Here is a 25,245-nt window from a genome sequence, read left to right on the forward strand (position 1 = left end):
GAGGCACGTAGGGGTAACTTTTGTGCGAATGGCCATGACACCATTCCGGCGTGAGTTCCATTAACACCTCGCTCGCCTCTTCCCCCTCCTACTACTTCTCATATTGTCCAAGAATCAGACATCCTATCTATACCAAACTGTTATCGAAGGCTAAAATTCTGACCCTTCTTGTCTTGTTCTCTGTGACCCTAATTGAAGGCGCTGCGAAAGCCGTATCTGTTGATGTCCTCAATCTCACCGACATCTGAAGAGCCTACATTAATGGAGACTCGCTTGACCGCACGTCTGCCAGGCAGTATTCAGATAGCATTAGGAATGATTCAGGACAAAGCCCTTGGTCCGCTACCTGACTTCGACGATCTCAGGACCGACATCCTTGTCAGCCAAGCCTAGAATGATGTTTGGTTGACTTTATATCTGTCAAGAGCTGTGTCTGCGCAGGTACGAGCGGACTCATGTTTATCACAAAATCCACAAATACGACGAGCATGCCAAGGCCCTCGGTTCCTTCGATACAAAGTGGAACAATGATGCCTACTCTCTCATCCACACGGTCCAACTACAATCTCTTGCCCTCACAGACACCCTCTGAGATACCTCACAGCTTCAGGAGATGATAGGGGATGGTACCACGGCTACGATTTCTCTAAATGGTCTTCTATCGACAGCCACAGGAGTACCAAATGACACCTTTGGACGCTCTCGAGAGTCTGGAAAGTCTGTAATCGAGGGACTTATAAGGAACCCATGCAGGTCATTCATCAACTGGGAACGGTTCGCGTCAAGAACACATTGTTCGGAATCTTGAGGCCCAGAGAGCTGGCGCATGCTCCCTCTTCAACAATCGTTTCTTCAGAAACATTGTGCGATCTCGTTGAGATCGGCATGGGGGGGGGGATACACCCAGATTGCCAGCAGCGGTATCACCTTGGTGCTCGAGAACTGTAAGTTCTTGCGTAGGTTCAGCTCGGGGGCGAACAAGAGAATCACCGACCGTTTTATAGAGAAGAAGCCCTGCCCATGTGTCGACATCATACAGAAACTGTGTGTTGATATAAAAGCACTCGATCATCGGCCTCTACCTTCCGGTGCGGTGCCATGCAAGCCGTGGCTCCAAGCAAGCTGTATACGATGGAAGAAGAAGAGCTGATTAAGAAGCGCCTCTGCTTATCCACATTCATGATCGATCTAGATCTCCAGGATAGTGCTATGACCTGTAAACTTTCGTTTCGCGCCAAACCCCTGCATGTGCCGGTGGGGAAGAAATACTATGGGGATGTATTGTCAGGGTGGGAAGGTAATTCTGGAGTGCGGTAGGGCTTTCTTTTTTACCTTGGAGGGTCTGTTCCGATGAAGGCTATGAAAGCACTTTGTGAACGATTCTACTCTCACTACTACTACTACTACTACTGCAGCAGCTTAAAAAAAACGAATGGTCAAGCATTTCATATTTCATACGCTCCCCGTAGCAAAGCTACAGAGATCGCGTCCGACATCTATTGTCGACCCTTTACGCTCCCTCCCTCTCTTCTCTTCTCTCGGTCCTTATTCACTGCACTTATCAAAAACAAGGTCGCCATGTTGCTGCCAGGCCGCATGTGTTTTCATCCAAGGCTCAAGACGACTGAAATAGTTCGGTCCACAGGCTGACTGTGAGTCCATTACCTCCAACTGTCTATTGCAAAGGCGCATTTCGACATTGACTCTATTTTAGTTCTGTAATGGCGTCTGGTTGTGTGCTTCGATTTCTGACCCAACCAAATCGCTTTGGGTAAAGAGAGAACCGGGGAAGTGTCCTTTCTCTGGAGTTGAGGCAACGTTTCGTGTTTCGGTCGGTTCTTTGTGCCAAAGTGCTATGAAACGTATATTGCATTCTTTTGCCCATCGACAACTCTTCCTATATTCTCTTCTTGTAAAGGGTAGCAGATGATTACGCTTTTCTGAAGAGCCGTTTACTTGGTTCCAAAATGTTTTCATTTTTTTTACTTCGGAGTCTTTGCTTTATTCAAGGGCACTGTATTGTGTAATGGCCACTACAGAATGACTGATGTCTGAATGAACAAGAGCCTGCGATATGTGTTGTATAGTTTTTACGACGTCCTGAGATCAACTACAGCTCCGTGATCGTATACGAAGCCCTGGAAGAAGCCGCCTATGGCGCTCCTCGAATGCACCATTTTGGAATCGATTACTCTGGATGATAAGTCCTCTTGACTATTGCTCTGTAGTTCTATTTGTCTCGACCTTGAATTGTGCTCCGCCTACCGCTCCTGCGCCTGCTTCAGTGCTATTGTTGCTGCTGCTGCCCATGCTTTTTTTTTTTTTTTTTTTTTTACAAAACGACTATGTCGTTTTCGGGTGCTTGATACTGCTCTGGATGTCAGTGTCGCTGTCGATGTCGCTGTCGATGTCGCCGTCGATGTCGCTGTCATCGTCGTTCGTGGCCCTTGATGCTGTTCTCAAAGCGATCGAATGGGGAGGCCGGTGGCCTACGACCCGGCTACTGGGGCTTTGATGCACTGTCTAGTGTCCAGCACAAAAGAAAAAAAGCCCTGTGAGCAAGTAGATCGAGACTCGCAGTGTCATGAATGAGTCCATATGCAGAGGAATAGTGCTTACCTTGCAGGCGGTTACGGTTACGGTTACGGTTCGACTTGAGTGTGGTGGTGCTGGCGCCACTCTGTCCTTCTCCTTTGCCTCTTTTGTGCTCCTTTCTGGACCTCAACTTTCTTTCTTCCTTCTGTCTCCCTCATCCTCCTCCTCTTTCTCTTTTTTTTTTTTTTTTTGGTTTTTTTTGGTTTTTTTTGGTTTTTTTGGTTTTTTGGTTTTTTTTTTTTTTCTTTCTTTTTTCATTTTTCATTTTTTTTGTCTTTTTTTTTTTTTTTTTTTTCTTTTTTTTTTTTCGGTGTTTTTATACAGCTGTCGCTGCCTGCCCTTCCCCTCCTTTGCTCCTCCTGTACTCTCCCATCGACCCTTTCTTAGCCCCCCATCCATTGCACTCCGCCCGCACTCCTTTTGCTATCCCCCCTCACCATTCTTCCCCATCATCTATGACTTTACCCCATTCGCCCTCTCCCTCTTGTGTCCATACACACTGGTCATCCCCCGCAGAGGACCCGACCTCGCGACCACCAAACCCCGAGGGTTCGGGGCCGTCTCCCCTCAGCTGAGAGAGGGTGGTCTGCTGTGCGGTCACTGACAGCACTGCCCCTGCCTCCTCTCTACCCGCTCCACCTCTACCTTGAACCCATGGCGCACTTACCTCTTTGCATGTGTCCACCCTAGAACTGGGATCCTTGATCGGCCGACGCGCTCTCTCCCTCTCGCTGCCCAGCTGGGGAGCATTACTAGGCCTGATCTTGCCGAGACATCGCCGCTACCACGAATGGACCAGTTAAATAGTGTGTCAGTATATCGCTGTTTTCTGCGTGCTAAACTCAGCACACATACATCTCTTTATCCAAGAGGACACGCGCAAACGTACCTTTGTCTTCCATCTGGCATAGTAGTTTGCCGACCATGGGTCCGCCGGTGTGCTGCCTCAAAGACGAAGCCATCTCTGTCGAAGGTCTGCTCCAGAGTCCCTTACTAGGATCAGGACCGCTGGACATTCCTTGACCATGATGTCTTCGCTCCGAGCCTCACAGTCAGCTGGCCTATGTGCCGGCGAGTGTCCCTTCGCACGACCGTGGTCGAGTCCCCCCAGGACGATGAACCTGGATCAAGTCCAGGATCGGGGAAAACGGCGGGGACGCTGTCTCAGCATCAGGCCGTGCATCCAACCGGGCGAGCAAGAGAGAGTACGGCACATCGACGATCTATAGAATCCCTGGACACAGCAAAAAGTAAGCGTCTTAGTTTGACCCCAGGAACAAGGAGGGTGGACAGGAGAGAGTAGGCTAGGGTGCAGCACTGGGCGACCAGCACAGCAGGCACCCAATCCCAGCTGGGATCAACAGCCCCTCAGCCTCGAGGTCACTGGATCGCAAGAGGACCCATGCGAGAGGGACCAAGTGCGCAGAGACACTCCAAGGGAGGGGTTATTTTTAGATGGGGTAAGGGCAATCATTGACGATGGGGAAGGCGGTGGGAGGGTTGAGTGGGGCGGTGGAGGGGGGAAGGGGATGGAGAGTACTTAGCTTTGAATGTTTTGATTTGCTTGCTTGGCTTGGTTCACTTGATGGGCTGGATGGGCTGGATGGGCTGGATGGGCTGGATGGGCTTGATGGGCTGGATGGGCTTGATGGGCATGCCATGGCCCAGCGAGTCTGGTTCGCCCACTAGGTTAGGTGGGGCGAGCCTGAGCCTCTTCTCAGCCGAAACTGGCAAAGATAGAGGCTGGTGGCTAGAGGAGAAGCAGTTCAGACGACAGAAGACAAGAGGACAACCACTATGTGAGTGTGTGAGAAAGGGAACACAGGCGCCAAAGTCAACTCCTAGTACAGTAGCACCAAATGGCGCATGTCAAACATACCTTTGTGGCCACCTGATTCGCTCTTCTTGACCATGACGAATCCCGGTGGGACTGGGCCATGCTGTACCTGTGGTTGCTGTAACCGACAGGCTGATATGCTGGGTTGGGGGAGCGAGTCTCTCCTTGCTAGAAATGAGAGGTTGATACATAAAAACAAGTGCGGAAAGAGACGATGATATGAGTATCGAGTCACAGACACGGACACAATCTATGGCACCAGGTGCAGAACCATCAGGTACAAGGCACCAAGCACCAGGCACAGACAAAAAAAGAAAAGAAAGGCAGGCAGTGCCACTTTGCAAGGAAAGAACACCAGGAACATACCTTTGTGGACTCGACTGGTCATCGCTGTGGTCATCGCTGTGGTCCTACTGCGCTGCTGCTGATGCAGGTTGTAGTGGACATGATAGGCGAAGCAGCCTAAACATGCGAGAAATATACAAAGTGGGCTCAGACACTAGTACAGACACGCACAGCCCCAGTAGGCTAGAAGAGAACATCCTGCAACCACAGGCACAAACATAATGAGCAAAAGCGCAATGAGCAACCTCATGAGCGTTGTAACATACCTGGGTGATACTGCTTGGCCATAGCACCGAGTAACGGAGGGCACTTTGGTACGAGTGCATCGGTGGGTGTTTGGTTTGGAAGGGTGAAGAAGAGTGTGAGAAAAGAGAACGGCCGCCCGTGGGAGAATTTTGAATGGAAGGCCACGCGTCAAAATGTAAACAAACGAAAATCAAAATGAAGGACGCGTCGAGTGACGTCCTTCATCACCCAAGGGGCGTGTCCTCGCAGTGCGCACATGTAACATGAACCCACAGCCAGAGCACCGTCTGGACATACTTCTATCCATTAATCCTACAAGACCACTGTTGCTGTGCTTCAAGCATAACATCATTGGGTTCTATTATGAATGATGCTTTAATGCAATGCGCTGATGTTTTTCAGGCGGCGGGTGTCGTTGCACACTTTTTGGGTGCGGCCAGGACATGTATACTTCCCACTAAATAGGCCAATGGTTCCGAAAAATGTCATCTTGGATTGTGAGGAAAACAATAAAACGTCGACCTGAAACGTAATGTAATGTTCGCTATAGAAGGAGACGGCTTCTTGCTTGAATATTGGTCTCGATCACTGGCGATGGGCCAAGCAGAAAGGAAAACCTCAAGCATCGACAATGTAGTTTACGCAAGTTGGTGGGGAAGGATGGGAGATATTCTCTCCGGCCAACGAGATCCAGCTATGCGAACCCGTGTAGCACCGAACCAGGCTGCTCGTCAAAATATATATTCGACTAGGACGATTGGGTGTTGGAGAGTTCATTTGACTAAGCTCTTTTCAAATGCCATGTGGATTTGACTATGTTTCTGACACCCAATTTTTTTTAAACTTGGTTTTGGCATGGCGTTCAAAAGCCAAGTTCCATTGGTATGCCATTGTCGGCGTGGGGACACAAAGCTGTCAGTAATGGAGCAGATATTGGAGAGATGACTAATGTCGGTTGCGCATACGAAGGTATGTAGCTTTCATTGATCGAGCTTTGAGCCAAGACAGTAGCAAGTTAGATATGAGTCAACAGCATTTCATGTTTTCATTGCTGTGCACACTGTGGTTGTTCCGATGCTGGACGACCTTTGTCTTTCAAATAGGATGGCCTACCAAAAAATTACAACAACGCGTCCTCGTTTTACTATCCTGTTCCTTATTCATCCTAATTGCACATGCTCCTCGAGGTCTACAGTAGTGCACCGACCCCTACAATCCAATTTGGAGGCAAAGCCTTGCCATACTTCTTTACTATTTTCCCTGGCATTTAATGGGACCTAAAGTTGTGGTACCTATGCGAGCGATCCTTTTATGACACCAGGCGCGAAGGCTCACGCAACGGAGGATGAACGATTGCAGAGTTGGAGATGTACTCAGGGAGATGGAAATGGTCCATGTTTTGTATCCAGTATGAAGGCTCTGACATTTCGACCGTATATGTGAAGTCCTGGATAGTTATTACCATTATAATGGCTATCGAGGTCCTTTTCGTAAAGATAGGGGTTCCAGACGGCATTCCAGGTACGACTGACATGGGTGGCGGTTGCGAGATTGTGCTGCGATAGGTTGCGGGCCATGCCATACACGAGCTAGGAGGTCGAGAAGACTGTCACAACGGGTATTCTGGGCGGTGTGCTGTCGACAGTGTTGCTTTCAGTTTCCACAGCCATCTTTGGAAACCGAAAACGGAATAAAAGAGGAGAGTAATAGTGGGTAGAGGTATTATACAAGTTTAAACGGCCGCAAAAAGAATGGACATTCAAGGCCTGTGCGATATGCACATTGGCCATGGCGAACGAAAGCGGTTCTTAATTCAGACCCTTGGATTGCGCCAACATCATATCGTCCAAGATTTTAGTCCGCGCTGTACCATACAAACAGTTTTGTTATAGACAAGTTTGCTTTTTAATTATATACATCGTACTTAGAATAGAATACAAAAGTGTCCCTACTGACAATGGCAATGATCATACAGACGGGTCGCGAGGAATCATAGTTGACCTTACCCCGGACAATCCAGTCCGGGAACAATGCCTTGCCACGCTCCTGGGCCATTTTCTCTTCTCTTGCTTCATTCTATAGCATTCTGCCTTGAACGGAACACACAGAATAACTTTTCGAAGCTTCGGCGCAAACGAAAAGTCCTCCAGGATGTCAAATGTCATCGCGTCACCTTTCAGTTCGAGGTCGAGGAGGGAAGTGAACGAGCGCAGCCTCTCCCTAATCAACTCCTGCTCCTCAGGCGCATATGAATTAAGAGAAGGCACCTCTACTTGTCCAGGTAACATCCAACCTGTATGGCGCGGCCGGGGTTGACAGTCGAATGGTCGGATCTCCATGCGCAGCCTCTCCAGCACCTTGGCACAAGGCCAGGGTTTGCACCCCTTGAAAAGTTCGATTGTACCGGCTTGAGTGCCCAACAGGTTCAAATTGCGCAGGAGAGGACAGTTCTCGAGTATCTCGATGGCACTATGGTTGGTGATCTGAAGACATCCCTCCACATCAAGTTCAACAAGGCTATGCGAGGTCCCTGCTGAAGTGAGTGTTGGAGGAAGGCATGCTAATTGATGGAGGGCCAAGTCCGCGAATTCCGTACATTTGACGCTGACCTTTTGAAGCCCATGGTTGACCCGCATCACTTCCGCAAACGCCTCATCCGTTGTAGGCGGTACACGCTTGGCGGTAAACTTCTTGAGGTTCAGGCATGATTTTGACACTGCGTTCAAGAGCCCCGAATCACCGACTCGAGAACCGCCTTCGAATACTGAGACAGGCAAATCAAGCTCGATCTCTTGGATGCTGGCTTGATTCTTGAATATACAGTCCCAGTCCTGAGCACCGATGTTGCTCTCACCAATGATTTTGACCTTCCTGAGATTTGGTGTGTGCTGAAAGAGGCGGCGGGTGCAAAGATGTGGTTGTTTCGAGCCGTCCAAGCAGGATTGTCGTGGTCCCAACATCACATTGTCCCAGCTCAACGTTCGGAGTGACGTGCTTGCCCAGCCGGCATCGTCCACTTTGACCAACTCTGGCACAACATCGACGATCAAGCTGCTGTCTTTAATGCCGTCAATATCCTCGACTTTGGCTTCGCCAAGTTCCTCGACTAGTGTGTTGATTGTCAAGGCCAGTGTCTTGAGATGAGAGCACGATTTAAGCACGAAAAGAATATCGTCGATGCGGACATTGATCAGGGCATTCCAGTAAAAGTCCTCCAGGTGCTTGAATGCAGACACAGGAGTCATCCGGCACTCTAATGGCTTTTGCGAGCGTTGTACCAAGGTGATATGCAGAACTCGAAGCTGTAGTGCTATCTCAGCGAGTTCCTGAAGCTGCAAAGTGCTCAATTTTGTGTTGTGGAGGAAGAGCGAGTGTAGGCTGGTGGTAAAGTTGAGAATGGAGACAAGATTGTTCCATTCGATGGAGAGGAGCTCGAGACTCTTGACATGATGACCGTACGAATACACCTTGGAATAGCTGCGAGTCTGCTGGCACTCACGGACGAATAGCTTTTCATAGAGATAGGGAACCCAAATGGTATTCCAGGCACGACTGACGCGGATGGCGGCCCTAAGATCATTCTGTGTGAGATAGTCGGTGACGAGGTGTTGAAGTTCAGGGATGGAAAAGAAGGTATCCTGGGAGATCCTTGATGCACCGATGTTGACAACGTAGTTATCGGATTTGCTGGCCTTGGGCATGGCTGTCGGGGAGGGGGGGAAAGAGGTGGATAAGAAAAATGGTGAGAAGAAAATGGGCAAGGGGCCCCTTAATCAGAAGAAGATGGGGTCGGTTGACCTTTGTGACAGATATAATGGTCTGCTACATCGCCACAAATGTGTGTGTCTCTTTCTCTCGTCTTTTATTTCACGTCCATCCTTTCTCTTCTCGCCACTTCTAGCCCTTTCGATCCACTGAACAACATGCCCAAGTTGCCACCGACCGTCCCAGACCGTGCTCAAGCAGCTAATCGGATGATTCTACGTCCTAGGAGGACCAAGAGCGGCAACAGCGTTGACACTGCTCCAAAGGTGTTCCAAGACACTGTCTTCTCGATCCCAGAGCTTGTTCACTTAATCACCGACCATCTGATAAAACGCGATCTCGCGGTTCTCATCCGTGTCAACCGTGCCTGGAATAGCATTTGGATTCCTTATCTCTACAAAAGTCTATCCTTTTCCCATTCCGACCGAACCGACGTCTATCCAACGATCTGCAAATACGGAGACCATGTCATGACCCTCTGTCTCACGTTTACAACATGGGCCAGCACCCAGCACTTTCTATACTTTACAAACAACCTGCAATCGCTCACGCTCCGATTCCAGATCTTGTGCACTTCATATCTCGAGCAGATCACGGAGACGGTGCCACAGCTTCGAGCCTTACATATCACCCTGGAACAACCCGTAGTACAGCCGTTGGACTGTCAGATGACCCCTGTAGCGACTCTTAAGAATCTGAAGGACTTTTCCTGGTGCGTCAATACCAACGTCCGCATCGACGATATTCTTTTGGTGCTCAGAAATTGCCGTCAGCTCAGGTCGTTGATTCTGGAAAGGGTCGCCATAGTAGAGGAGCTTAAGAACGCCCACCATGAGCAGGAACCAGATGAGAAGAAGGAGCGCACTGGGTTGAGCAAGGTGGATGATGAAGGTTGGGTGAACACATCGCTTCGGTCGTTGAACTTGACTGTGAGATGGCACCCTGAGGATTCGAGCACTACGCATCCTCACTTTCGTCGTCTTTTTCAGCACCTTCCCAACCTCGAATGCATTAAACTCGACTGGAAGAGCAATGTCATCGCTCTGGACTGGAGAGATATCTTCGAGGATCGAGCCACCCTGCAGAGAACCATGCCAGAATCTCATATTACGACCATCGATCTCGACCATTGCACTGGAAGCAGCGTCAGGAATGACACCTCAGTGATGGGTGTGGTGATGGCAGTGGTGCATGAAGACCAGGCTCTCACACAACCGACACGTATGCCTCGATCAGTCCACGTATCGCCAGGAATATCACAGAGTCTGGTTGCCTTCGACATTGAAGGGTGTTTGGGATTCAACAGCATCAATGCTTCTATACTTCTGGAGAACTGCACGGCGTTGCGCAGATTGAACCTGTTAGGCACGATGGCCGGGACAATCGAACTCTTCAAGGGGAGTAAACCGTGGCCATGCGCCAACATGCTCGAGAATCTGAGTATGGATATCCAACCACTCGATTATCAACCTCCGCCGTTTATGGAACCCTGGCCTCCACTCAGGCTGTACACGTCTGGGGAAATGCAGTCAATTTGGGGACGGCTGTGTTCGTTCACGTCCCTAGTTGGTCTAAAGCTCGGGGGCGAAGCATTAACGTTTGATATGATCCAGGACTTTACGTTTGCGCCAAACCTTCGAGTAGTGAACCTAGAGTTCCCAATGACCGCGGACAACATGGCTACACTTCGAGAGGTAGCTCTCGTGTACGGCCAGGCCCTGTTCCCGAACTGGATTGTGTCGTCTGATATCACTTATCTCTCCTTTCGTCCAGCCGTCGCGGTTACAGCTCATTTCGATAAAACGAGTTATATGTTCGAATGGCCAAGATGAGCCCTAGATTGAGAAGTCGTGCTACATCCATCTAAGCGGGTCATCAAACTGAGAAATTCAACCGGCCGAGCTTAATAAGTCGAAGACTCGATAGTATATCTAACCTAGCTTAGAATAAGAATCAGACGATCCTTTGCAATCCAGGCTTGTTCTCTATATCTCAAACAAGAAGTGTGCATGTACATACGGCATTCAGAGATCGAGCTAACTGTATGTAAAAAAAAGGGGATGTTGTGCTGATAGTCTACGAGTCGCGGTACTTCGCTTACGCTCGATCAAAATAGCAGCTCCAAAAAGAGACTCCTACACATGATACCTTGAGCTGGGCTGAGCTGTTCCTCCACCCTTTTGTCCTTTACTCGGCCTTTGACGGGTGCAATGTTGAACCTGCTTTGGCCCGACAAAGTTAACCCATAGTTTCAAGATCACATCCTTCCAGGTCAGAAACCGAAGTGAGGTATTCGTCCAGCCTTCATCGTCGACTTTGATTAGATCAGGCTTCTCTTCTGATTTTCTAGCCCAAGATCGGCTGAGCCCTTGAACCAGACGGGCATTTTGGAAAGTCACCGCCTGGAGTTGTGTGCATGATTTGAGGACATGTAGGACATCATCGACCCGGACCTCAATCTCAGCCGTCCATGAGAGCCTTCCCAGGTGCTTGAACGTCGTCAATAAGGCCATTTGGCGATTATAAGTCACCAGACCCCTACTGTCCAAGGTATTATCGAGAATTCGAAGCGCTGGCGCCCTCTGTACGAGCTCCTGGAGTTGCGAGGCATTCAAGGCTATGTCAAGGAGAACGACGGACCGTAGGTTTGTCATTTGACCAAGGAGGTGAGCGATGCCCTCCCATTAAGAGTGGACGATTTCTAGATGTTAGAGACACTGGCTATATGTCTGCATCATGGGGTAAAGATGGGTCCCATTATATAATGGGCGGAGCGCAGTTTCTAGTAAAGATATGGGGTTAAGACGTCATTCTACACTTGGCTGACACAGATGGCAGTTCTGAGATCGTCGTCCCTGGTGACATGGTATCGACATAATTGTCCTGGTTGCCTGGTTGCCCTGGTTACCCTGGTTACCCTTGATCGGGCAAAGATCTCCGAAATTGGTCCCTGAAGCGAGATCCGAAGCGGCTATAGGACCCCTGGACATAGCTGGGGATGTTGAGAGTGAAGTGGGGGAAAGAAAGAAACGGGACCCTTTGGTCAAGACTGAATATTTAGATGAACCAATGCGCCTTTTTGATTCTTCCTCCTTCCTCTGTCCATCTCAACTGCCATATGCCAAGATACCATCCGAGCGCAATACAACTCAGCCAAATTTTTTGCTAAGACTCTCTTGACGGAAACTGCAACCTAGCAATTGTCAGTGCAGCACCAGGAATGATTCAGGACAAAGCCCTTGGTCCGCTACCTGACTTCGACGATCTCAGGACCGACATCCTTGTCAGCCAAGCCTAGAATGATGTTTGGTTGACTTTATATCTATCAAGGGCTGTGTCTGCGCAGGTACGAGCGGACTCACGTTCACCGTAAAATCCATAAATACGGCGAGCATGCCAAGGCCCTCGGTTCCTTCGATACAAAGTGGAACAATGATGCCTACTCTCTCATCCACACGGTCCAACTACAATCTCTTGCCCTCACAGACACCCTCTGAGATACCTCACAGCTTCAGGAGATGATAGGGGATGGTACCACGGCTACGATTTCTCTAAATGGTCTTCTATCGACAGCCACAGGAGTACCAAATGACACCTTTGGACGCTCTCGAGAGTCTGGAAAGTCTGTAATCGAGGGACTTATAAGGAACCCATGCAGGTCATTCATCAACTGGGAACGGTTCGCGTCAAGAACACATTGTTCGGAATCTTGAGGCCCAGAGAGCTGGCGCATGCTCCCTCTTCAACAATCGTTTCTTCAGAAACATTGTGCGATCTCGTTGAGATCGGCATGGGGGGGGGGGGGGGGGGGGATACACCCAGATTGCCAGCAGCGGTATCACCTTGGTGCTCGAGAACTGTAAGTTCTTGCGTAGGTTCAGCTCGGGGGCGAACAAGAGAATCACCGACCGTTTTATAGAGAAGAAGCCCTGCCCATGTGTCGACATCATACAGAAACTGTGTGTTGATATAAAAGCACTCGATCATCGGCCTCTACCTTCCGGTGCGGTGCCATGCAAGCCGTGGCTCCAAGCAAGCTGTATACGACGGAAGAAGAACAGTCGATTAAGAAGCGCCTCTGCTTATCCACATTCATGATCGATCTAGAGCTCCAGGATGGTGCTATGACCTGTAAACTTTCGTTCCACGCCAAACCTCTGCATGTGCCGGTGGGGACGAAATACTATCGGAATGTATTGTCAGGCCGGGGAAGTAATGCTGGAACGTGGTAGGATTCTGTTTTTTGCTCTAAAGGGTCTGCTCCGATGAAAGTTATGAAAGCACCTTGTGAACGATCCTACTCTCACTACTGCTACTGCTACTACTACTACTACTGCTGCTGCTGCTGCTGCTGCTGCTGCTGCTGCTGCTGCTGCTTAAAAAAAAAAATCATACGCTCCCCGTAGCAAAGCTACAGAGATCGCGTCCGACATCTGTTGTCGACCCTTTATGCTCCCTCCCTTCCTTCTCTTCTCTCGGTCTTTATCCACTGTACGTACCAAAAACAAGGTCACCATGTTGTTGCCAGGCTGCATGTGTTTTCATCCAAGGCTCAAGATAACTGAAATGGTTTGGTCCGCAGGCTGACTGTGAGTCCATTACCTTCAACTTTCTATTGCAAAGGCGCATTTCGACATTGACTCTATTTTAGTTCTGTAATGGCGTCTGGTTGTGTGCTTCGATTTCTGACCCAACCAAATCGCTTTGGGTAAAGAGAGAACCGGGGAAGTGTCCTTTCTCTGGAGTTGAGGCAACGTTTCGTGTTTCGGTCGGTTCTTTGTGCCAAAGTGCTATGAAACGTATATTGCATTCCTTTGCCCATCGACAACTCTTCCTATATTCTCTTCTTGTAAAGGGTAGCAGATGATTACGCTTTTCTGAAGAGCCGTTTACTTGGTTCCAAAATGTCTTCTTTTTTTTTACTTCGGAGTCTTTGCTTTATTCAAGGGCACTGTATTGTGTAATGGTCACTACAGAATGACTGATGTCTGAATGAACAAGAGCCTGCGATATGTGTTGTATAGTTTTTACGACGTCCTGAGATCAACTACAGCTCCGTGATCGTATACGAAGCCCTGGAAGAAGCCGCCTATGGCGCTCCTCGAATGCACCATTTTGGAATCGATTACTCTGGATGATAAGTCCTCTTGACTATTGCTCTGTAGTTCTATTTGTCTCGACCTTGAATTGTGCTCCGCCTACCGCTCCTGCGCCTGCTTCAGTGCTATTGTTGCTGCTGCTGCCCATGCTTTTTTTTTTTTTTTTTTTTACAAAACGACTATGTCGTTTTCGGGTGCTTGATACTGCTCTGGATGTCAGTGTCGCTGTCGATGTCGCTGTCGATGTCGCCGTCGATGTCGCTGTCATCGTCGTTCGTGGCCTTGATGCTGTTCTCAAAGCGATCGAATGGGAGGCCGGTGGCCTACGACCCGGCTACTGGGGCTTTGATGCACTGTCTAGTGTCCAGCACAAAAGAAAAAAAGCCCTGTGAGCAAGTAGATCGAGACTCGCAGTGTCATGAATGAGTCCATATGCAGAGGAATAGTGCTTACCTTGCAGGCGTTACGTTACGGTTACGGTTCGACTTGAGTGTTGTGGTGCTGCGCCACTCTGTCCTTCTCCTTTGCCTCTTTTGTGCTCCTTTCTGGACCTCAACTTTCTTCTTCCTTCTGTCTCCCTCATCCTCCTCCTCTTTCTCTTTTTTTTTTTTTTTTTTTTTTTTTTTTTTTTTTTTTTTTTGGTTTTTTTTTTTTTTTTTTTTCTTTCTTTTTCATTTTTCATTTTTTTTGTCTTTTTTTTTTTTTTTTTTCTTTTTTTTTTTTTCGGTGTTTTTATACAGCTGTCGCTGCCTGCCCTTCCCTCCTTTGCTCCTCTTGTACTCTCCCATCAACCCTTCTTAGCCCCCCATCCATTGCACTCCGCCCGCACTCCTTTTGCTATCCCCCTCACCATTCTTCCCCATCATCTATGACTTTACCCCATTCGCCCTCTCCCTCTTGTGCCCATACACACTGGTCATCCCCCGCAGAGGACCCAGCCTCGCGACCACCAAACCCCGAGGGTTCGGGGCCGTCTCCCCTCAGCTGAGAGAGGGTGGTCTGCTGTGCGGTCACTGACAGCACTGCCCCTGCCTCCTCTCTACCCGCTCCACCTCTACCTTGAACCCATGGCGCACTTACCTCTTTGCATGTGTCCACCCTAGGACTAGGATCCTTGATCGATCGACGCGCTCTCTCCCTCTCGCTGCCCAGCTGGGGAGCATTACTAGGCCTGATCTTGCCGAGACATCGCCGCTACCACGAATGGATCAGTTAAATAGTGTGTCAGTATATCGCTGTTTTCTGCGTGCTAAACTCAGCACACATACATCTCTTTATCCAAGAAGACACGCGCAAACGTACCTTTGTCTTCTATCTGTCATAGTAGTTTGCCGACCATGGATCCGCCGGTGTGCTACCTCAAAGACGAAGCCATCTCTGTCGAAGGTCTGTTCCAGAGTCCCTTACTAGGATCAGGACTGCTGGACATCCCTTGACCATGATGTCTTCGCTCCGAGCCTCACAGTCAGCTGGCCTATGTGTCGGCGAGTGTCCCTTCGCACGACCGTGGTCGAGTCCCCCCAGGACGATGAACCTGGATCAAGTCCAGGATCGGGGAAAACGGCTGGGACGCTGTCTCAGCATCAGGCCGTGCATCCAACCGGGCGAGCAAGAGAGAGCGTGGGCACGGCGGCGATCTATAGAATCCCTGGACACAGCAAAAAGTAAGTGCCTTAGTTTGACCCCAGGAACAAGGAGGGTGGACAGGAGAGAGCCGGCTAGGGTGCAGCACTGGGCGACCAGCACAGCAGGCACCCAATCCCAGCTGGGATCAACAGCCCCTCAGCCTCGAGGTCACTGGATCGCGAGAGGGCTCATGCGAGTGAGACCAAGTGCGCAGAGACACTCCAAGGGAGGGGGTATTTTTTAGATGGGGTAAGGGCAATCATTGATGACAGGGAAGGAGGTGGGAGGGTTGAGTGGGGCGGTGGAAGAGAGGAGGGGATGGAGAGTACTTAGCTTTGAATATTTCAATTTGCTTGGTTTGCTTGGTTCACTTGATAGGCTTGACGGGCTTGATGGAATTGCCATGGCCCGGCGAGTCTGGCTCGCCTACCAGGCTGGGCGGAGCGAGCCAGGGCCTCTTCTCAGCCGAGACTGACAGAGACAGAGGCCAGTGGCTAGAGGAGAAGCAGTTCAGACAGCAGAAGACAAGAGGACAGTCAGCGTGTGAGTGTGTGAGAAAAGGAACACAGGCACCAAAGTTGACTCCCAGTACAGCAACAGCGAACGGTGCATGTCAAACATACCTTTGTGACCATCTGGCTCGCTCTTCTTGACCATGGCGAGTCCCGCTGGACTGGGCCATGTTGTACCTGTGGATGTTGTAACGGACCAGCTGATATGGTCGGCTAGAGGTGCGGACCTTTCTTTGCTAGAAAAGAGGCGTTGACACACAAAAACAAGTGCAGAAAGAGACTACGCCATGAGGATCGAGCCACAAACATAGACACAATCTATGGCACCAGGCACAAGGCACCAAGCACCAGGCACAAACAAAAAAGAAAAGAAAGACGAGCAGTGCCACTTTGCAAGGAAAGAAGACCAGGAACATACCTTTGTGGACTCGACCGGTCATCGCTGTGGTCGTCGCTGCGGTCCTACTGCGCTGCTGTTGAGGATTGCTGCAGTGGAAATGACGGGCGAAGCAGCCTAAAGATGCGAGAAATATACAAAGTGGGCTCAGACACTAGTACAAACACGCACAGCCCCAATGGGCTAGAAGAGAACATCCTGCATAAACACAATGAGCAAAAGCACAATGAGCAACCTCATGAGTGTCGTAACATACCTGGACGATGCTGCCTGGCCATAACATCGAGTAACAGAGTGCACTTTGGTACGGGCGCATCGGTGGATGTGTGGTTTGGAAGGGTGGAGGAGAGTGTGGGAAAAAGAAAACAGCTGCCCGCAGGAGAATTTTGAATGGAAGGCCACGCGCCAAAATGTAAACAAACGAAAATCAAAATGAAGGTGGACGCGTCGAGTGACGTTCTTCATCACCCAAGGGGCGTGTCCTCGCAGTGCGCACAAGTAACATGAACCTACAGTCAGAGCGCCGTCTGTACATACTCTATCCTTTAATCCTACAAGACCACTGTTGCTGTGCTTTAAGCATAACATCCCTGGGTTTATTATGAATGATAGTCTAACGCAATGCGCTGGTGTTTTTCAAACGGTGGTGTCGTTGCACACTTTTTGAGTGCGGCCAGGGCACGTTGTCTTTCAAATAAGATTGCCTGCCAAAAAAGTAATAAAAAGTACAACACGTCCCCATTTTACTATCCCGCCCCTTATTGATCCTAATCCTGCACAGGCTCCCGAGGTCTAGAGATCTACAGTACACCGACCCCTTGGATCCAATTTGGAGACAAAGCCTTGCCATACTTCTTTGCCATTTTCTCCTGCCATTTAATGGGACCCAAAGTTGCGGTACCTACGCGAGCGATACCTATGCGGGCGAAACTTAAGCGGGCGATCCTCTTAAGACACCAGGTGCGGAGGCTCACGCGGCGGAGGGAGAGCGATTGCAGAGTTGGAGATACACCCAGAGAGATGGAAATGATCCATGCTTTGTATCCAGTATGAAGGCTCTGACATGTCGGCTGTATATGTGAAGCCCTGGATAGTTATCTCCATTGTAATGGCTAACGAGGATCCTTTCGTAGAGATAGGGGCTCCAGACGGCATTCCAGGTACGACTGTGCACATTGACCACCGCGAACGGAAGTGATTCATAATTCGTACTCTTGGATTGTGCCAACATCATATCGTCCATGGTTTTAGTGCGCGCTGTATCATGCAAATAGTTTTTTATACACAAGTTTGTTTTTTAATCATATAGATCATGCTTAAAACACAAGGTGTCCGTCCTTATTGATAACGGCATTGATAAAATAGACACCTCGCGAGGAAATATAGCTGAACCCACCCGCCACAATCCAGTTCGGGAACAATGCCGCGCCACGCTCCTGGGCCATTTCTCCTGCCTTCTGAATTATGCTACTGCTATAGTCATTTGACTTGACTGGAACAAACAGAACAACCTTTCGAAGCTTCGGCGCAAACGAAAAGTCCTCCAAGATTTCAGATGTCATCGCATCCCCCCCGAGTTCGAGACCGAGGAGGGAAGTGAACGAGCACAGCCGCTCCCTGATCAACTCCTGGTCCTCAAGCGTGTATGGTTTAAGGGGGGGTAAATTTGCTTGTCTCCAACCTACACCGTACGGCCGGGGTTGATAGTCGAGTGGTTGGATATCCATATGCAGCCTCTCCAGCACCTTGGCACAAGGCCAGGGCTTGCACCCCTTGAAAAGCTCGATTGTACCGGCTCGAGTGCCCAACAGGTTCAAACTGCGTAGGAGAGGACAGTTCTCTAATATCTCGATAGCACTATGGCTGGTGATATGAAGACATCCCTCCACATCGAGTTCAACAAGGCTATGCGAGGACCCTGCTGAAGTGAGTGTTGGAGGGAGACGTGCCAATTGATGGAGTGCCAAGTCCCCAAATTCCGTGTGTTTAACGCTGACCATTTGCAGCCCATGGTTGACCCGCATCACCTCTGCAAACGCCTCGTCCGTTGTAGGCGGTATGAGCTTGGCAATAAACTTCTTGAGGTTCGGGCATGATCTTGACACTGCGTTCAAGTACCCCGAATCACTGACTTGAAAACCGCGTCCGATGACTGAGACGCGCAAATCAAGCTCGATCTCTTGGACGCTGGCTTGATTATCGAACATACAGTCCCAATCCTGAGGGCCGAAGTTGCCCTCACCACTGATCTTGACTTTCTTGAGATTTGGTGTGTGCTGAAAGAGACGGCGGACGCAAGGATGTGGCTGTTTCGAGTCGTCCAAGCAGGATTGTCGTGGTCCCAACATCACACTGTTCCAGCTCGACGCTCGGAACGGCATGCTTACCCAACTCAATACTCGGAGCGAGGTGCTTGTCCAGCCGTCATCGTCCACTTTGACCAACTCTGGTACGGCATCGGCTACCAAACTGCTGCTTTTGATGCCATCAATCTCCTCGACTTTGGCCTCGTCAAGTTCCTCGACTAATAGGTTGATTGTCAAGGCCAGTGACTGGAGTTGAGAACATGATTTAAGCACGAAAAGAATATCGTCGATGCGGACATCTGTCAGGACATTCCAGTAAAAGTCCTCCAGGTGCTTGAATGCAGACACAGGAGTCATCTGGCACTCCAATGGCTTTAGCGAGTGTTGCTTCAAGGTGATATGCAGAACCCGAAGCTGCGGTGTTATCTCTGCGAGCTCCTGAGGTTGCAAAGTGCTCAGTTTTGTGCAGTGGAGGAAGAGCGAGTGTAGGCTGGTGGTAAAGTTGAGAAGGAAGGCGAGATTATTCCATTCTATGGAGAGGAGCTCGAGACTCTTGACATGATGGCCGTATGAGTGCATCTTGGGATAGCTGCGAGTCTGCTGATACTCGCAGAAAGATAGCTTTTCATAGAGATAGGGAACCCAAATAGTATTCCAGGTATGGTTGACACGGATGGCGGGCTTAAGGTCATTCTGTGTGAGATAGCCAGCGAGGAGGCATTGAAGTTCAGGGATAGAAAAGAAGGTATCCTGGGGGGCCTTGGTGTATCGATGTCGACAATGCAGTTGTCGGATTTGTTGGCCTTGGGCATGGCTGACGGGGAGGGGAAGAGAAAGATGGCAAGAAAAATGGTAAGAAAAGGGGCAAGGGACCAGAAAAAGATGGTGGTGGCAACGGAGAGGGATGAGTCGATTGACCTCATGAGACGTATAACATTGCCACAAATGTCTTTTATTTCATGTCCATCCTTTCCCTTTTCACCACTTCCAGCTCTTTCGACCCCTGAACAACATGCCTAATTTGGCACCAACCGTTCCAGACCATGCTCAAGCAGTTAGGAGGACCAAGAACGACAACAGCGTTGACACTGCTCCAAAGATGTCTCAAGACATTGTCTTCTCGATCCCGGAGCTTGTTCACTTAATCGCCAACCACCTGGCAACACGCGATCTCACGGCCCTCATCCGTGTCAACCGTACCTGGAATAGCATTTGGGTTCCTTATCTCTACCAAAGTCTATACTTTTCCCTATATTAAACCAACGCCTATCTAAAGATCAGCAAATATGGCGAGCATGTCAGGACTGGAACTATCCTTATCACAGCCATCGGACTGTCAGATGGCATCTGTTGCGACCCTCAAGAACCTGGAGGACTTTTCCTGCTGCGTTAATAGCAAAGCCCACATCGACGATATTCTTTTGGTGCTCAGAGCTTACCGTCAGCTCAGGTCGTTGGTTCTGCAAAAGGTCATCATAGTAGAGGAGCTCAAGGACACCCGCGACGAGCAGGAGCCAGAAGAGAAGAAGGAGGAGCGCACTGGGTTGATCAGGGTGGATGACGAAGGTTGGATGAACACATCGCTTCGGTCGTTGACCTTGAGCACTGTGACATGGGACTCTGAGGATTCGAACACTACGCATCCTCACTTTAGTCGTTTTTTTCAGCACCTTCCCAACCTCGAGTGCCTTAAACTCGACCAGAGGAGTAATATCATCGCTCAGGCCTGGAGAGATATCTTCGAAAATCGAACCATCCTGCAGGGAACCATACCAGAGTCCCATGCTGCCACCATCGATCCCGACCATTGCATTGGAAGCAGCATCAGGGACGACACTTCAGCGACGGGTGTGATGGTGACGGTGGCGCGTAAAGACCAGGCTCTCACACAACTGACACGTATGCCTCGATCAGTCCATGTATCGCCAGGAATATCACACAGACTGGTTACCTTTGATATTGAAGGGTGTATATTATTCAACAGCATCAATGCTTCTATACTTCTGGAGAACTGCACGATCTTGCGCAAATTGAACTTGTTGGGCACGATGGCGGGGACAATCGAGCTCTTCAAGGGGAGTAAACCGTGGCCATGCGCCAACGTGCTCGAGAACCTGTGTATGGACATCCAACCGCTCGAGTATCAACCTCTGCAGTATGGAATGCCCGGGCATCCGCTCAGGCTGTACACGTTCGGGGAAATGCAGTCAATTCGAGGACGGCTGTGTTCGTTCACATCCCTAGTTGGTCTAAAGCTCCGGGGCGAAGCATTAACGCTTGATATGATCCAGGATTTTTCATTTGCGCCAAACCTTCGGGTAATGCACCTAGGGTTCCCAATGAGCGTGAACAACATCGATACACTTCAAGAGGTGGCTCTCAAGTACGGCCAAGCCCTGTTCCCGAACTGGATGTGTCGTCTGATATCACTTACTCCTCCTGGCGTCTAGCCGTCGCGGTTACAGCTTATCTCGATGAAGAGAGTTTTATGTTCCGATGGCCATGATGAGCCCTAGATTGGGAAGCTGTGATACATCCATGTAAACGGACCATCGAACTGAGAAGTCCAACTAGCCGAGCTTAACAAGTCGAAGACTCGATAAGATATCTAATCTAGCTTAGAACAAGAATCAGACAGCCCTCTGTAATCCAGGTTTGTTCTCTATAGCTCAAACAAAAAGTGTGCATGCACATACGGCATTCAGAGATCGGGCTTGCTTCATGTAACAAAAAGGAGGCGCTGTGCTGACAGTCTACGAGTCGCGGTACTTTGCCTACGCTCGATCAAAATAGCAGCTCCACAAAGAGACTCCTACACGTGATATCTTGAGCTGGGCTGCACTGTTCCTCCACGCTTTTGTCCTTTCCTCGACCTTGATGGCGACAGACGACCAGCTTTCTTCTCCAATTCTCCTTTCATTCATACGCTTTATAGTCAATAATGTCTTCACGGGCGGGTGATGAGCAGGACACACTCCAGGATGCAATGCGGCAAACGACATTGAATGACAAAGACCACGCAACCAGTAACGCCAAGACCACAGCCGAGAAAGACACTAGTGCGAGCCCAGCTCTGGATAAGAGTGAACAGGAAGGTGGACAAGACAAAGTCGAACCAAAGACCGAGGGCAGCGATGAGGATGAGCAACACAGTAAGAAGGAAGGTGATAGTACCTCACCTAAGGATGTCGCCACCAGCAGCGTCTCATTCGCAGAAGGCATATCGAATGCTGATGATGGGGCTCAAAAGCCCGGTCTGACACGCCGAAAATCTTCCTTGAGTACCATCGGGTATGTTTTACAGATGGATTACTGAAGTTTATTGATTGAGCAGAAAGCTGTCGCGTAGCATCTAATCAGGAGTCTCGTTGGTCTTTTGTCCCACACAGGAGTCGATTGAGACGAGCCTCGTCGATGGAGAAGCACGTCACGATCGTGGACGCGACGGACGACACCACTGCCGGCGAGGAGAAGAGCAGCGCTACCGACGAGCCATCGGAGGAGAGGAACAAAGATGATGAGGCCACGAAAGAAGAGTTGGCAAAGATCCTGATGCAATTTGATCCGCTTGCGGAGTCCAAGCAACAACAAGGTGAGAACGCTGCCTCCATTTATTGGGCCCCATGCTATATGCAACATCACTGCTAGAGCCTAATCATTTTAATCTTGTGTTGTGAATAGAAAATAAACCATTAGAGACAGTCATTGAAAGAGGCATAACTGCTAGTAAGCCGGTCTTGAATCCTTCAGAGACCGTTGCAGCTTCACCAAATCTCTCGCTTTCATCCTCATCCTCGCCAAAAACACCACAGTTGATGGATTCGCCAAAGATTTCACACGACGTCAAGGTTGCAATGGCCGAGAAGGCTAAAACCGGATCGTCCAAGAAGAGGAGTGAGAGTCGGCAAAAGAGCTCCCTATCATCAGAGACACCCCGGAGCAGCGAGAAAGGGGCTAGTAATGGAAACAACAGCAACAGCGGCAATCGATCTGAGCCCCCGAAACCTAAAGACATTCCGTTCGACTTTCACAAGTTCCTGGAGCAAATGCGGCACAGGAGTGCAGTTCCCATCACGCGCTACTTCCACAGGTGAGGAGCGGATCGAATTGTTTGAGTGCTCATACATTTGACTGAGTTCATGAAGACGTACTTGTCGCTGACATTCTGGTTTGTGGGGTTCAGCTTCTTGAAAGAGTTTGATAGAAAACCTTGGACAGTGAACGAGCAGATCAAGATTATCCACGACTTTTTGGACGTAAGTCGTTGCTGTTGTATTCATGCGCGGAAAAAATCCCTCAGAAGGAAGGCGTGGAAACAGGCGTTAACATACTTATTTTTCGGTTCTATTTTTTGTACAGTTTATTACGGGTAAAATGGAAATGTGTGAGCTATGGAGGAATGCATCCGACCAGGAGTTTGAGAACGTGAAGGAGGGCATGGAGAAGCTGGTGATGAATCGTCTCTTCGCCTAGTAAGTCCTGCACGCGAGAGGCCTATCCACTTGCAACTTGACGATGTGCTTACCAACATTTCAACTATTTATTTACGTCCATAGTACTTTTTCGCCTTCGACAACCGATGATGCTGAGCGGGACGAGGTTCTCACTCAAAAGATACGGATTTTCCGGTGGGTCAGGGAAGAGCACTTGGATATCCCTTACAGCCCGCACAATGAGGCCTATCTGAACAACGCCCAAGCAGGTAGGAGCACAGTGGATTCTTTGGGGCTTTTGCGGACAGACAGGGGCGGACGAATGTACTTACGGATGGTTTTTTTTCCTTCTGCGTTGTTAGAGCTAAAAAAAATCAACAGTTACAAGGCCCCGCGCGATAAGGTCATTTGCATTTTGAACTGCTGCAAGTTCATCTTTAGTAAGTGGCTGCAATTGGCCTGAATATGCTGTCTGGTGGTCCACAGCTGGTACTCATCGTGGTATATGTCTCTAACTTTGTACGATAGCGCTCATCCGGAGATCAGAGGGCAACTCCAAAGGCGCAGATACATTCCTTCCGATCCTCATCTATGTTGTTTTACGTGCCAACCCTCCAAATCTCGTCTCTAATGTTCAGTATGTATCCATTTCGATACACGGAGGAAAAAATGATAATGATGCTTCACGTGGGATATTATAGACCCTAACAGCATTCGATATTGTCTTTTGGGCTGTTTGTTGCATAATTGCACTAGATATATTTCGCGGTTCAGGAACCCGGAAAAGCAGCAGGCTGAGGCCGGGTATTATCTGGCTTCATTGATGGGGGCGATTTCATTTATCGAGAACCTGGAGGCGAGCTCGCTGTCGATCACACCCGAGGAGTTTGATCAACAGATTGAGAAGACAATGAATGAGCTCAGTCAAGAAAAGGCAGACGCCATGGCAGCAGCGGCCGAGGCGGCCAGGTCCGCAGCAGCAATCTCAGCAGCAGCTTCACCGGAGCCAACGATTGGACATAGGAAGCAGAGCAGTAAATTGGCGACGCTCGTTGCCGGGACTGCGGCGATGAGGAATAGTCAGCAGCGACCAGCTATCAATGAGAAGCAGTATTTGACGGCAGAAGCAGCGCAGCATCAGCAGCACCAACAATATCAGGAAAAGAGCTCACGTCAAAATGGCCGGGATTCTACAAGAGCATCGCCAGCGCCTTCAGGGTCTTCGATTTTAAATCCAGCGGCGTCTTTAATCGAGCGTGGGGCAAATTTCGCGACGAAGACGATTCAGAAGCCGCTGGATCTGATCGAAAGAATGTTTCAGGATAGCGGCGATGAGGAAGAGATGGCGAAACCGTACCCGCCTCGTCCTGTACAACCACAGCAGCAATCACAGCATTTTGGCAGATCTGCTCCTCCGTTGGCTCATCAATCACAGCAGCAGCAGCATTATCATCATCAGCAACAGCAGCAGCATCATCATCAGCAGCAACAGCAGCAGGTTCAGAGGCCGGATACATTAGACAGGGACGATTCGTTCTCGGAATTTGTGTATGTGCCCGCAGGACAACAGATCCAACAGCCTGTACCACAACAGTCTGGCGGGTTCTTTCAGCAGCAACGAGGATACCCAGGGCTAGGAGTTCAACACGCTCAGCAGCAGCAGCAGCAGCAGCAGCAGCAACAACAACAAGGGATGGAAGAGTATTTGCAGGCACTGGAGACACTGACAGACATGTTTCCGACATGCGAGCGACAAGTGTGCGACGTGATTTTACAAGCGAATGATGGACGGCTCAGCCCAAGTATTGACGCGTTGCTTGGTAAGTGAATGTATAATGAGCATGGCAATGTCAATATCACTGTCACTGTCAATATCACTATCAATGTCAATGCAGGTGCAAGATACGGATTGAGATACAGATGTTGGGGTTTCTGATGGAATGCTAAAATATGATGGAGGGATTTTACTTTAAAATTTTTTATTGTGGACCATGATAGAGATTTCATCTGTGAATGATAATCATAAGGGACAGTACGGCAGCCCTGGACTCGACCTTCAAGCGGAACATAGTCAGGAGCAACAG

The 25,245-nt window shown here is 49.4% G+C and overlaps 10 protein-coding genes across 10 annotated transcripts; 5 read left to right on the forward strand and 5 right to left on the reverse strand.

Moving 5' to 3' along the window:
- The first annotated feature begins 1,923 nt into the window (after positions 1 to 1,923).
- Positions 1,924 to 2,720, forward strand: BC939DRAFT_455210 (uncharacterized protein). The gene has a single exon (XM_051556164.1). It carries the CDS (start codon positions 2,198 to 2,200, stop codon positions 2,513 to 2,515), a length of 318 nt encoding a protein of 105 aa, XP_051411012.1. The 5' UTR covers positions 1,924 to 2,197; the 3' UTR covers positions 2,516 to 2,720.
- A 1,453-nt stretch (positions 2,721 to 4,173) lies between these two features.
- BC939DRAFT_493947 (uncharacterized protein) lies at positions 4,174 to 5,120 on the reverse strand (the record flags this gene model as incomplete). The annotated part of the gene is made up of 4 exons (XM_051559582.1): positions 5,044 to 5,120; positions 4,799 to 4,894; positions 4,475 to 4,600; positions 4,174 to 4,280 (listed from the first exon to the last, which is right to left on the reverse strand). Exons 1-4 carry the CDS (start codon positions 5,063 to 5,065, stop codon positions 4,174 to 4,176), a joined length of 351 nt encoding a protein of 116 aa, XP_051411013.1. The 5' UTR covers positions 5,066 to 5,120.
- A 2,753-nt stretch (positions 5,121 to 7,873) lies between these two features.
- BC939DRAFT_455224 (uncharacterized protein) lies at positions 7,874 to 8,724 on the reverse strand (the record flags this gene model as incomplete). The annotated part of the gene is made up of 2 exons (XM_051556165.1): positions 7,874 to 7,894; positions 7,987 to 8,724. 2 exons carry the CDS (start codon positions 8,722 to 8,724, stop codon positions 7,874 to 7,876), a joined length of 759 nt encoding a protein of 252 aa, XP_051411014.1.
- A 141-nt stretch (positions 8,725 to 8,865) lies between these two features.
- Positions 8,866 to 10,764, forward strand: BC939DRAFT_455227 (uncharacterized protein). The gene has a single exon (XM_051556166.1). The coding sequence runs from the start codon at positions 8,947 to 8,949 to the stop codon at positions 10,618 to 10,620; it is 1,674 nt and encodes a 557-aa protein (XP_051411015.1). The 5' UTR covers positions 8,866 to 8,946; the 3' UTR covers positions 10,621 to 10,764.
- A 159-nt stretch (positions 10,765 to 10,923) lies between these two features.
- Positions 10,924 to 11,778, reverse strand: BC939DRAFT_504251 (uncharacterized protein; the record flags this gene model as incomplete). The annotated part of the gene is made up of 2 exons (XM_051560501.1): positions 10,924 to 11,405; positions 11,697 to 11,778. The coding sequence occupies 2 exons, from the start codon at positions 11,776 to 11,778 to the stop codon at positions 10,924 to 10,926; spliced, it is 564 nt and encodes a 187-aa protein (XP_051411016.1).
- A 1,925-nt stretch (positions 11,779 to 13,703) lies between these two features.
- Positions 13,704 to 14,378, forward strand: BC939DRAFT_455232 (uncharacterized protein). The gene is given in 3 exon segments (XM_051556167.1): positions 13,704 to 13,845; positions 13,862 to 14,279; positions 14,341 to 14,378. 2 exon segments carry the CDS (start codon positions 13,781 to 13,783, stop codon positions 14,277 to 14,279), a joined length of 483 nt encoding a protein of 160 aa, XP_051411017.1. The 5' UTR covers positions 13,704 to 13,780; the 3' UTR covers positions 14,341 to 14,378.
- A 207-nt stretch (positions 14,379 to 14,585) lies between these two features.
- BC939DRAFT_493950 (uncharacterized protein) lies at positions 14,586 to 16,700 on the reverse strand (the record flags this gene model as incomplete). Its single annotated transcript, XM_051559583.1, has 7 exons — positions 14,586 to 14,889; positions 14,968 to 15,081; positions 15,295 to 15,361; positions 15,944 to 16,007; positions 16,137 to 16,202; positions 16,444 to 16,539; positions 16,679 to 16,700. The coding sequence occupies 7 exons, from the start codon at positions 16,698 to 16,700 to the stop codon at positions 14,734 to 14,736; spliced, it is 585 nt and encodes a 194-aa protein (XP_051411018.1). The 3' UTR covers positions 14,586 to 14,733.
- Positions 16,701 to 17,738: 1,038 nt separating this feature from the next.
- Positions 17,739 to 19,540, reverse strand: BC939DRAFT_504253 (uncharacterized protein; the record flags this gene model as incomplete). Its single annotated transcript, XM_051560502.1, has 2 exons — positions 17,739 to 19,421; positions 19,508 to 19,540. The coding sequence occupies 2 exons, from the start codon at positions 19,538 to 19,540 to the stop codon at positions 17,739 to 17,741; spliced, it is 1,716 nt and encodes a 571-aa protein (XP_051411019.1).
- Positions 19,541 to 19,678: 138 nt separating this feature from the next.
- BC939DRAFT_202540 (uncharacterized protein) lies at positions 19,679 to 21,575 on the forward strand. The gene has a single exon (XM_051550630.1). It carries the CDS (start codon positions 20,015 to 20,017, stop codon positions 21,176 to 21,178), a length of 1,164 nt encoding a protein of 387 aa, XP_051411020.1. The 5' UTR covers positions 19,679 to 20,014; the 3' UTR covers positions 21,179 to 21,575.
- Positions 21,576 to 22,394: 819 nt separating this feature from the next.
- On the forward strand, positions 22,395 to 25,071 carry BC939DRAFT_202471 (uncharacterized protein). The gene is made up of 7 exons (XM_051550629.1): positions 22,395 to 22,818; positions 22,912 to 22,984; positions 23,088 to 23,200; positions 23,285 to 23,430; positions 23,524 to 23,601; positions 23,690 to 23,798; positions 23,918 to 25,071. Exons 1-7 carry the CDS (start codon positions 22,544 to 22,546, stop codon positions 24,987 to 24,989), a joined length of 1,866 nt encoding a protein of 621 aa, XP_051411021.1. The 5' UTR covers positions 22,395 to 22,543; the 3' UTR covers positions 24,990 to 25,071.
- Positions 25,072 to 25,245: the final 174 nt, after the last annotated feature.

The sequence above is a fragment of the Gamsiella multidivaricata genome, assembly GCF_025024155.1.
Source record: "Gamsiella multidivaricata strain RSA 2152 chromosome Unknown BC939scaffold_43, whole genome shotgun sequence".
Classification (NCBI taxonomy): domain Eukaryota; kingdom Fungi; phylum Mortierellomycota; class Mortierellomycetes; order Mortierellales; family Mortierellaceae; genus Gamsiella; species Gamsiella multidivaricata.

Bases quoted from the DNA above. Each gene is read 5' to 3' on its own strand.
- BC939DRAFT_455210 (XM_051556164.1), top strand. From the start codon at position 2,198: ATGATAAGTCCTCTTGACTATTGCTCTGTAGTTCTATTTGTCTCGACC.
- BC939DRAFT_455227 (XM_051556166.1), top strand. From the start codon at position 8,947: ATGCCCAAGTTGCCACCGACCGTCCCAGACCGTGCTCAAGCAGCTAAT.
- BC939DRAFT_455232 (XM_051556167.1), top strand. From the start codon at position 13,781: ATGAACAAGAGCCTGCGATATGTGTTGTATAGTTTTTACGACGTCCTG.
- BC939DRAFT_202540 (XM_051550630.1), top strand. From the start codon at position 20,015: ATGGCGAGCATGTCAGGACTGGAACTATCCTTATCACAGCCATCGGAC.
- BC939DRAFT_202471 (XM_051550629.1), top strand. From the start codon at position 22,544: ATGGATTCGCCAAAGATTTCACACGACGTCAAGGTTGCAATGGCCGAG. The intron at 23,201-23,284 runs GTAAGTCCTGCA...TTACGTCCATAG, and splicing joins ATGAATCGTCTCTTCGCCTA to TACTTTTTCGCCTTCGACAA. The intron at 23,602-23,689 runs GTAAGTGGCTGC...TTTGTACGATAG, and splicing joins CTGCTGCAAGTTCATCTTTA to CGCTCATCCGGAGATCAGAG.